The sequence below is a fragment of the Rutidosis leptorrhynchoides genome, chromosome 7 (genome assembly GCF_046630445.1).
Source record: "Rutidosis leptorrhynchoides isolate AG116_Rl617_1_P2 chromosome 7, CSIRO_AGI_Rlap_v1, whole genome shotgun sequence".
Classification (NCBI taxonomy): domain Eukaryota; kingdom Viridiplantae; phylum Streptophyta; class Magnoliopsida; order Asterales; family Asteraceae; genus Rutidosis; species Rutidosis leptorrhynchoides.
The window spans coordinates 372,068,581-372,080,636 of NC_092339.1; the positions used below are offsets into that span (position 1 = coordinate 372,068,581).

General features: G+C 34.7%; 1 protein-coding gene across 1 annotated transcript; it reads right to left on the minus strand.

The window, feature by feature from the left end:
- Window positions 1-6,179: 6,179 nt before the first annotated feature.
- LOC139860518 (heat shock protein 90-6, mitochondrial-like) lies at window positions 6,180-11,848 on the minus strand. Its single transcript, XM_071849270.1, has 15 exons — window positions 11,741-11,848; window positions 11,127-11,312; window positions 10,928-11,001; window positions 9,660-9,785; window positions 9,447-9,543; window positions 9,213-9,302; window positions 8,781-8,924; window positions 8,535-8,666; window positions 8,271-8,318; window positions 8,046-8,153; window positions 7,776-7,907; window positions 7,563-7,655; window positions 7,372-7,449; window positions 6,948-7,202; window positions 6,180-6,308 (listed from the first exon to the last, which is right to left on the minus strand). The coding sequence occupies exons 1-15, from the start codon at window positions 11,846-11,848 to the stop codon at window positions 6,180-6,182; spliced, it is 1,800 nt and encodes a 599-aa protein (XP_071705371.1).
- Window positions 11,849-12,056: the final 208 nt, after the last annotated feature.

The following is a 12,056-nucleotide window of genomic DNA, read 5'->3' on the forward strand; positions in this document are numbered from 1 at the left end:
TGACACTTACGAGACAGAGTTTTCATGTTTTTGAGTATGATTTAGGAAATGAAAAATGGTCTAAAGTGAGTGATCTTGATAAATTTTGTTTTTTTTTTTTTTTTCGAATTTTGAAGAACAATTGGCGTGTCCCTTAAGCTAGGTGTTCCGTTTTGATTTTTGTTCGACTTGTAAGTTGAACTCGTAGTTAAAGTGTTTCAAGACTCTTTTGTTGAGTATTGTGCTTCATTTTAATTATTCTTTCATTAGTTTTTATTAATATTAATATTGTAATATTACTATTTACCATGGTAACCCATTAGTAAAAAAGATAAGTAATGAAACAAAGAGTACATTTTTTTAAAAACATGTTCCACTAGAAATCTAACACATACTATTATTACTCACCCCCACAATCACGGCACAACATTACTATCGACTATTAGACTTCTTGTATCGGTTTGGTAAGAGGGCGTTGCAAGCCCACGTGGCACCCAACCAACACCATAATCAATGCGTGGGATGGGTTATGTTACCTCTGTCCGTTGCCAAGCAACGTACCAAGCAACGTCCGTTGCCAATTTATTTTTATTTTTTTTTTAATTTTAAAAATGTTATTTTTATTTTCTTTTAATATTTAACCCAATTATATTTTAACACATCATCACAATACTCTCAATCCACACTATAAACCCACACCACCACTACTCCACAAACATAACTCACGCGTCCTAGTCATCAAAAAGCAACTCACGCCCTCAATCCAAGCCCCCAACCACTACAAGTGGTCTTATTTCTTCAAAACTAAGGGTGCGTTTGGTTTCATTTAAGGAATGGGAATGGTAATAATAATGAGAATATAATGGAATGGAGATGTGTATTTTCATTCCATTACAAATGCTTGGTAAACATCTCAATTATTATTAATTTATCTATTATTAATATTAATAATAATAATAAAATCACTAAAATAAAATGACAATAATCGAGATTCCCTTATACTGGATGATCTTAAAAGGATTCCTGATACTATATAGTAAAAGGACATGAAAAATGAAGATTAAAAAAGATAAACACTAATGAAGATTAAAATTTGTGGATCCCGAAAAGGTGTAAAGCGAAGAATATCGACTGGCATACGTGGTTACATAATCCCCAAAGTCTTCTTACATAGATGTCATTGTTATGGTGCTATCTTGGCATCATTGTATATAAAATAGTATTGTGTAGGAAAATTGAATTATGTAATGTGTGACTTACTGTCTCATTGCTCTCTACTACAAATTGGTAGGGCATGGGATGAACTGTGCGTACTTTAAGATCTAATAAAATTCAGCCTTTCAAAAAAAAAAAAAATAATAAAAAAAAAAATTTGTGCCATTTTGTTTATTCATCGGTTATGATGTTCAATACTTTTATCACTTTTCTTACTATACTTTGACATTTCAGAGAGACTGTTAATTAGAAAAGAAAAAAAATGAAGAAATAATATTTTAATTTATTTATCAATTAAAAAAACTATATACTACACCTACATATAAACAAAATAAGAAAGGGGAGGTAGTTACCCCGTACTATCATTAGCATTCCCCATACCCATAACCCCCATTTTAAGAGGTAATGCTCTATTACCCACAAATTGTAAGATCGCATAGCCCAAACACAATGTCCTGTAAGCCCAAAAGTCCATCCTTTTCTAAAACCAATTGGTATTAGAGGGATCCCCGTCAACGATACTCCCGCCATCTTATATCACCGGTCTCTTTTTCTTTCACTACCGGGACACGCCTCTTATACCGCCGATCTCTTTAATTCTTTCACTTTTCTTTCACCATCGGGACACGCCGCAGCACTTCCACACCTTGGGAAGGAAGACTTTCGATATAAGGCACCATAGCTCCATTATCGTTGGCAAACTGAGGGGTGTGCTATGTCGCACTGTGCGCGATATCACCGGTCTCTTTTTCTTTCACTTTTCTTTCACTACCGGGACACGCCTCTTATACCGCCGATCTCTTTAATTCTTTCACTTTTCTTTCACCATCGAGACACGCCACAGCACTTCCACGCCTTGGGAAGAAAGACTTTCGATATAAGGCACCATAGCTCCATTATCATTGGCAAACTGAGGGGTGTGCTATGTCGCACCGTGCGCTTAGGGGTGCGCCACCACTGCGTCGTTCACCACATCGGGCAATAGCCTAGCTCTGATGCCATTTGTAACATCGCATAGCCCAAACACAATGTCCTGCAATATAAGCCCAAGAGTCCATCCTTTTCTAAAACCAATTGGTATTAGAGGGACTTCCCCTTAGACTTATATACATACATTTATTTTTGTCTTCCTCCTATGTGGGATAGGTTTGCACCCCAACACAAATCACCAATCATTCCATTCCCTCTAACGTACCAAGCACAATTAATTAATATCATTACCATTCCTCACTCTCCATTATTGTTCGTTAAGTTATAGTAGAACATTTTCAAAAAAATACTCCGTAAAATACTACCTATTAGTTTACTTTTTGATAAATAAATATAAGTAGTTTACTTTTCAATAAATAGATATAGATATAGATATACAGCCGCTACTTACACCGAAAGGACCATGGGAGAGTGTTTCCATGGACTTCATTACTTGCTTACCCAAGTCGGAAGGGTGTGGGAGTATTATAGTCGTGGTAGACCGGTTTTCTAAGTATGGTACCTTCATAGCCGCATCATCCGAAGTTACCGCGGATGAAACCGCAAAACTATTTTTCAAGAATGTGGTGAAGTATTGGGGGATACCACATGTGATAGTAAGTGATCGAGATCCGAGGTTCACAGGGCGTTTTTGGACAGAGTTGTTCAAGATCATGGGGACGGACTTGAATTTCTCCACGAGTTTTCATCCCCAAACGGACGGACAAACAGAAAGGGTGAATGCACTATTGGAGCTCTATCTTCGACACTATGTAAGTGCAAATCAACATGATTGGGCTAAGCTCCTTAATATTGCTCAGTTCTCTTATAACATGCAAAGGAGTGAGTCCACGGGGAAGAGTCCTTTTGAGTTGGTGACAGGACGCCAACCTTTGACCCCAAATGCTTTGGCCGCTTCATATGATGGAAGCAGCCCAGCCGCTTATAGAACGATGAAGGAGTGGCACGAACAAGCCGACTTGGCCCGAGCATCACTAGATAAGGCGGCCAAGAAAATGAAGAAATGGGCGGATGAGAAAAGGCGACATGTTGAGTTCAAAGTTGGGGACCAAGTGATGGTGAAGCTTTTACCTCAACAATTCAAAACATTTAGGAAGGTGCACAAAGGATTGATCCAGAGATATGAAGGCCCATTCCCAGTAATTGGACGTGTTGGGAACGTATCTTATCGAGTCCAACTACCGCCCAAGTTAAAGATTCATCCAGTCTTCCACGTAAGTTTTCTAAAACCTTATCATGGGGACGAGGAAGAACCAGAACGAGGAGTTTCCAAACGAGCACCAATGGCAGTTGCGACTTCGTTTGATCGTGAGGTGGAAGATATCTTGTTACATCGAACGGTACGAAGACGAGGTGTGCCGAGCTATAGAGAATACCTAGTTAAGTGGCGTAACTTACCCGATAGTGAAGCAAGCTGGGAGGCCGAAGACCTATTGTGGCAGTTCACAGACAAAATCAAGAAGTATCACGAGGATCACACGACGAGGACGTCGTGAGCTTAGGTGGGGGAGAATGTCACAATCCAACAATTTTATGGCCCAACCCACTAAGTTTATGGCCCAATATGTGAAAATCAAAGAAGGCCCAAGAACCTCATGGAAGTTCACTAGAACTTTCCCATGAGTTCTTCCATGGAATGGTATAGAATGTCCATGGAAATATCTAGATACATGAAGCTTCTAGTTCTTAGATCTTAGCCATCCATTGTATTTAATCCTAGCCATCCATTTTGTGATATGAGTAGTATAAATAAGGGTGGCCTCATTTGACACACCACACCTCAAATCTCAAACATTCTCTCTTGTAAAGCATTCTCAAGCAATATAAGTATTTTCTTCAATTCCACTTGTTCTATAATATTTTCTCTTTTGGTTACTTGAATCGTTATAAGGTCCGAGAAAGGCTGACTTAGTAGAGACTAAGTGCCGCACGTGAGCTTATCGAGATAAGTCCGTGACATAATGCTTTATTACCCACAAATTGTAAATACTCCCGCCATCTTATATCACCGGTCTCTTTTTCTTTCACTTTTCTTTCACTACCGGGACACGCCTCTTATACCGCCGATCTCTTTCTTTCACTTTTCTTTCTTTCACCATCGGGACACGCCGCAGCACTTTCACGCCTTGGGAAGGAAGACTTTCGATATAAGGCACCACGGCTCCATTATCGTTGGCAAACTGAGGGGTGTGCTATGTCGCACCGTGCGCTTAGGGGTGCGCCACCACTGCGTCGTTCACCACATCGGGCTATAGCCTAGTTCTGATGCCATTTGTAAGATCGCATAGCCCAAACACAATGTCCTGCAATATAAGCCCAAGAGTCCATCCTTTTCTAAAACCAATTGGTATTAGAGGGACTTCCCCTTAGACTTATATACATACATTTGTTTTTGTCTTCCTCCTATGTGGGATAGGTTTGCACCCCAACACAAATCACCAATCATTCCATTCCCTCTAACGTACCAAGCACAATTAATTAATATCATTACCATTCCTCACTCTCCATTATTGTTCGTTAAGTTATAGTAGAACATTTTCAAAAAAATACTCCGTAAAATACTACCTATTAGTTTACTTTTTGATAAATAAATATAAGTAGTTTACTTTTCAATAAATAGATATAGATATAAATATATAGTTAAAAAAATCACACCATTGGGCTTGGGCCATTCATTTGTTTATTAAACTTAAAGCCCATTAGACGACTAACCCACTTGAAAGCAAAAGACCGATTGCTTTATTTAAAGGGTATTGACATATTCAATATGGAAATTACTACATCCACCACAAATATGCAATATTTAACTTTACAATATTACTAATGCACAGTTTATGATGAATGAAGTAATTTAGATATTGACTATATCATTATCATTACCCTCATTTAAAACAACGTTCGTGTAGAGTCTAATACGATTACACGTCCTTTTGTTGCCGGGATTGCGGCATGCTTTGTTAGGAAGAATTGGTTTGTCATTGGTCAAAACAATTAGTCTAGTTATAATTATTGTTTAGTTAAGTATTTAGTTTAATTGCAAGTTTAATTTATAGATAAATCGTTAGTTTGAATTGGCAGGTGGTGGCCGAATTGTAAGATCAAATAGGGAGTGTTTGATTGCTCTTAATTAGCTTGTACATGGAGGAGAGGAAGTTAAATAGATGCTAGTTTTTAGGTAGTGGATTAGTGCACATGCTATAGAATTGGGACATATATAGATATATCCTATGTCGTATAATAGTATAAGCAGAGGTTTAAAGATGTAGCTTTATCATATGCGTAATAAAGCATCTGAATTGCGCCAAGGAAAAAGAGTGTGCACATAAGCTTTACATAACTGCGCATCATACTGCGAACTTTACAAGACAACGCACATAAGTGCAATGTTAATAATTACTTTTCGCAATCCGCTGAAATCTATAAATAGACGAGGTGAGTTCATTTGTATAGGTTGTTGAATTTCAATCCTTGAGAGATAAATTGATCATTTCTTAACTTCTTTCAAGAGGCGATTAACAATCCAAGACCGGGACGTGGTGATTGATGATTTCACATTAAGTTGTGTAAATCAAAGACGATCATAAGGTCCCTCAAACATCAAAACAACTTCGATTTCAACATTATCGCACTCGATTCTAGTTCAATTCCTAGTAATTGAATCTAGACTAGATCACACTTCTTTTGTGTTTTTGTTTTACTCAATTGATATTTGAGTGTATTGTATGAATATTCCAACAGTTGTCACCTAAACATTTGAGAACAAAGAAAAGCAAAAGTAAATACTGTCTGTTTATCATCATCAGTACCACGGTACACACTGGCGGATTTAGGTTTCGTAGTCACTGATGTCACTAGTTAAAAGTCCCAAAAAAATTACACTATCAAGTGGTGTCACACACAAAAAATTACACTATCCAGTAGTATCATTAGTTAAAAACCTCGAAAATTTTCCACTGCATCGCGTATTCCAGTGGTAGCCCGTGCTACCACTGGATCTAAGATAGATCCGCCCTTGACGGCACAATCTTTTTTGCCACTTTTTTGACGTCAACAAAGTTTTTTCCCTTGTACGATTTGAGATTTGTGAGAGCAACTTCATCAATGGTATCAACAACCAAGAGCACCTGCAGAAAAGCCCATTAATAAAAACTGTAACTAAATACGGAGTAAATGTTTAAACATAAATGGAAAATTGGTTGGGCACATATGTAATAACTAGTTAAATGACCCGTGGAACCACGAGTTTGTTTAAACGAAACAGTTTAATGATATGTTTTAGGTTTTAAGTGAACGTAAATGTTAAAGTTATTTAGTTTAATGACCCGTGAAACCACAGAGTCCGACAAAGAAACTCGGTAGCTGAACATTTCATCAAACACCTAAAATGCATATTAAACAATCCACATCCAATCATAAAAGATAATATTGGTTGTCATTTTATTTTAAAAGTGTAAATCAAAATATAAATTTAGAATTGGTTTCCTTCTACCTAGCTTTTATATCTTCTTGTACTCAATTCAAAATAATCAGTTAAAATAATTCAAAATTATTTAATTTTAATACTTAAAATAATTATTAATAAGATTTAATAATAATAATAATTAATTAATAAGATTTAATTTAATTCAAAATTATTTAGATTAATGACATCAGCCACTATGCTTAGATTTTTTTCTTTTTCTTTTAATTTTTTCTTAACAAAAGAATTAGCCTAATAATGACATCGATTTTAATATTAACTATAGATAATAATAATAACTTACTTGGAAATCATTTTCAAGTATGAATGGAACGAACACACCACTCAATGCATTTACAACAGACATGTAATATATATCCTCTTGGCCGGGTTTCATGTTTTCAACATATTCATCCAAGCTCATCATCGTTTCTACTGCTTTACTATTGTTTGAGAAGTTAAACCGTAGCAATGGGGCAAGACGCTTGTGATTTTCACCATCTTCAATACATCCCAACATCAAAAACACCCCAAATTTCTTCCAAAATTTCTCATAGTCCTAAAAAAGGATATAGAATATTCAATATTATATTAGCAGGCAACAAATGAACAAAACACAATCATCATATGAATAACATGTAACATCAATAATAACAAATGAACAAAAAAAAATCATCATATGAACAGCATAAAATCAGTTAATTACAATGGAAGAGTAACTTACGTACCTTTCGGTTTTCACCCTTGGATAGCAAAAGAATCATGTCTAATGCCTGGTGCGCCAATCGTTTCCTCATTATCCGAACCTTTTCAAATATATAAAAATTATTACTGTATTAGAATACATACATATTCACCTTTATTATATCATCATAATAATATAATCAAAGATGAATGAATGTCAGATTGTACTACTTACAATGGGGCTTTCTTGGAAAATTTCACGTAATAGAATCAACGGAAAGTCGTTAGAGTCGACAACACCTTTCACAAACCTTATGTAATCTGGTAACTACACCAAATAATACAAGACAATAACTGTGAACAACAACAACCATTTCAAAGGTTCTAAAATATTCTCTTATCGATTATTATTATTATCAGTATAGGTAAAATAAAGATTGTAATTTACCATTTCTCTGTCGAAATCGCTAGAAATGAAGAGATTTTTTTCGTAGAGCCTTATATTGTTGGTTTCTATATCATCAAAAAAGTATTCCTCCATTGCAGGCAAATATAGAATTGATCTTAACTCAACCTCATCCTGCAAATTTGATAAAAATTTTCAAATCTCAATATTATACCATTTCTGCTACTTCAAGGTCAACACAATATTATATAAATTTATATGACCCACAGTTAAACTTTTCATGCTCAAATCATTAGATAAAGTATATTTCACCTCCGTTGTTGTAAAGTGAGAAGATGCTAAAGGTTCAAAGTTCTCACTGAACGCCTTCTTGTAGAATTCATTATATTCCTCTCTTGTAACTTCCTTTGGGTTCCGAAGCTTTAATTAATTAAACAATAAAAAGAAGAAAAAAATAATTAAGACTTGTATCCTGAACATGTTGCACAAAACTCATATCATATTAACACACCATTATTATTATAACATTCAACTTACCCATATTGGCTGACTCTCGTTAACAATTTTTTTGCTTCTCCTTTTAATCTGTAAAACAACAAAAGAGTTGATAACACAAAATTTACCATTATTCTCTCATCTTGTAACTTGCGCAGCAGCATGAACTAATTAAGATTTACAGTAGTAAATAATAATCTCTCACCTCAACCTGTTTAAAGAAAAGTGAGTGAAGCAAATAAAGTTGACACAGAAACATAACATTCATCAACAAAGATTACGGGAACATTGCATCATTAAAAAGACTAGTAAGTTTAGAATTACATGTTTTGTGTAGCCTTTTTCTTGCCACGTGTAAATTGGAAACGAAACAACTTGTGAATGAATTTTAATGAGTCTATTAATTATATCCGGATGAGCAAAACCTTTATCATCACGCTGCAGGCAGATAAAACATAAATTGGTGGTATTGTCATCAAGTATAAATAAAGATTATAAAATATAATATAAAAAATATAATAATAAAATTACTTGGTTTTGAAATAGACCAACCTTGAGATGCAATTTAATGGAAGTTCCTCTAGGAATGAATTTGTCGGGATCAGTTTCCTCTCGGACAACGTAAGAGTTAGAATTAGCCTCTCCTTCCCAAACATATTGCTTATCAGATTTGGGACTCTTTGTTGAGACCACAACCTGTTTATTATTTATGACATATATATAAAATATGATGCATGAGTACTGTTGTAATTGGCCAGGTTTGACGATTAGCCCTTCCCGAGTCACCCAAAAAACGCCTTAAAAAGTCGCGACGGGTAAAGTGTAAGTCGGTCAAAGTTAGGTCAAAATTTTATATGCATGTTATTTTAAGACCAGAATCCCCAACTTGGTACTTTTACAACCTTGAATAAGAATGAACAAATTATTAATTAATTAATAAAACTAAAAAGAGGAAGTCTCCTAGACGTTTGAAACAAAACACACCTTATCTGCAACCAGAAAGGCTGAATAAAATCCAAGACCAAACTGACCAATTAAATTGCTGTCTGAACCAGCAGCAGCATCTTTGCTATCCTGTCGTGTACAAAGGTTTGCATTAGTAAATCATTTTTAGTTCTCGGATCCTGTCAGACACTATATTTAATAAATAAATGTTTATGCATTAAAAAACGGAATTAAATATTGAGTATCTAAATAAATGGTAAAAGAAGTGTGAACATTTAAAGCTTCCAAGAACTTTGCAGCAGTTCCATTATGAGCAATTGTTCCTAGAGAATCCACAAGTTCATCGTGGGTCATACCAATACCGGAGTCCCTGAATTGAATAGGACCACTTATATGTCAATACATTATTATTGTTATTATTATTATGTAAATAAATATAAATATATAATATAACAAAATTGCTTAATTAGCATCTGTAAACCTTACGTGAGAGTAATTATTCCATTGTCTTGATCAGTTTGAATGCGTATGTCAAGTTCAGGAGCACCTTCCAAAATCTGTGGCTCAGTAACACTAAGGAACCGTAGCTTGTCCAAGGCATCACTTGCATTGCTGAAATATATTTATAAGTGTTGTTTTTAGTTACGTGATCCAGTGTTGCTCGGGAGTACTTGGTCAAACTAAGTCAAATCTCGGTCAAGTCAAACTTGGTCAACATCCAGATTACTTATAATATATATATATATATATATATATATATATATATATATATATATATAGGGGCAGGATCAATGTGGAAGTAACCAATCGGGGGGAAGCAATTTTTTTTTTTTTCGTTTTTTTGGAATTTTTTTTTTCAGGCATCAAGATCACACGAAAATATGAACATTTAGAAAAGACACTTCGTGATGAATGTTATTATTTAGGCGGGAAAACGATCGATAAAAATAACATTCAAGATAATATTGTTCGTGAAGAATGTTAACGTTTTTTTTTCTTCATGTTTTGTGAAGTAAAATTTAGCCCGATTTAGAGTTTAGGGTTTGGTGTTTTGGGGGTTTGGTGTTTTGGTGTTTTGGGTTTATTCCATAAACCCAAAACACCAAACCCTAAACCCTAAACCGTTCGTGTTAAAAACTCAATCTAAATCCTAAATCTAAACCCTAAACCCTAAATTTCTAAACCCTACCCTAATATCTAAACCCTAATATCTAAAACCTCAACATACGCTCGAAAAACACGATAATTGTTATATATTAGTTCTTCGAGCGTTTTTCCGCCAAAATAAAAACATTTATCACAAAGTGTCTTTATTAAATGTTCATATTTTCATCCAATCTATAATGTTCGTGAACAAAGTTTTTTCAAAAAACGAAAAAAAAAAAAGATTTTGCTTCCCCCCGATTGATTACTTCCCTCTTGATCCTACCACTATATATATATATATATATATATATATATATATATATATATATATATATATATATATATATATATATATATATATAAGTGTTGTTTTTAGTTACGTGATCCAATGTTGCTCAGGGAGTACTCGGTCAAACTAAGTCAAACTCGGAAAAATAGGTCAAAACTGGGTCAACATCCGAGTACTCCCTAAAAAAAAGTCCTGACCGAGTACCCCGAGTAGCGATTTTTGCAACCTTGACGTGATCACATTCAAGAATATCATACACAGATTACTAATCAACAAACAATCATCATCATGAACTCAAAATTAATAGTTTCAAACTTGCCTGATTAACTCACGAAGGAACAGCTCTTTGTTGCTATATACTCTGTTAGCAACGTGGTCCATAAGCCGACTTACCTACAACATCAATCAAATCAAATAGACATTATGATAGTGATTTATTTACTTTGAAAAAAAAAAAACTCAAAAAGTCTCTACTAAAAAATAGAGTAAATGCAATGTGAAAGTCCCTGATTGCACACCTCGGCTTCATACTCATACTTCTCCACAGGAACAACAACGGTAGACTCGGTAGTCTGAAATTTTGAGCCAGTCGACTCATACCGATTCCATGATGGAATCATCATTCTTCCCAGTTTCAAAGTCTTACTGCATTTTGCAGTTGTTGAATGCCATCTGACATCATCACAATTCTTCTCACCACCACCCTGTTCATGTCAAGTATAATCAAGACAAAACGATAAATACTTTGAACCAACTGACGCCTTATTGTCGAGAATCATATACTATTATACTATATATAGTAAAATAAAATAATAATTCATACATACAAAATCTCCTTATCGTTGGATCATAACTATAACTACTTATATATTTTATAAACTGAAATAAAGAACAAAATATAGAGAGGAAACAAACATAAAATTGACTACATTTTAATTCTCCGCACACTTCTTATTCACAAACAACGTACATGTATATATATAGTCTCAAACCACTAACTAATTTCGTAATAATACATACTCCGTATAACATATCATATGCTAAATAACTGATAAACTTACAAATCGATTAATCCTAACACTTATTAGCTGAAATTGTAAAAAATAATAATTATTAAAATGAAGAATAATACCATTTCGTTGATAGTGAGAGAATAGACGGACACTGAGGCAACAGCACGGCGGCGATGAGTGCCGTAATGGAGGATAGAGTTGACGGAACGTCTTGATAGCCGGTGCATACTGTAATACGGTAGAAAAAGGTGAGTGATTGATACAGACATACAATAGTAGCAAGGGTTTTGGCAAGGAAACATAAACTTGAAATAACTGAAAGCAAAATCGTAAAAGCCCAAAATGGTTTTGGGCTTGGGTCATTAAAGCCTAAATCATCAAGTCTTATAATTTATACCGATCATTCGTTGATCGACCATCGATCATTATTTCAAA

Coding starts and splice junctions, on each gene's coding strand:
- LOC139860518 (XM_071849270.1), bottom strand. CDS start 11,848: ATGCACCGGCTATCAAGACGTTCCGTCAACTCTATCCTCCATTACGGC. Junction 8,154..8,270: donor ACGAGAGTCAGCCAATATGG/GTAAGTTGAATG, acceptor AATTAATTAAAG/CTTCGGAACCCAAAGGAAGT. Junction 7,203..7,371: donor CCAAGGGTGAAAACCGAAAG/GTACGTAAGTTA, acceptor ATCCTTTTTTAG/GACTATGAGAAATTTTGGAA.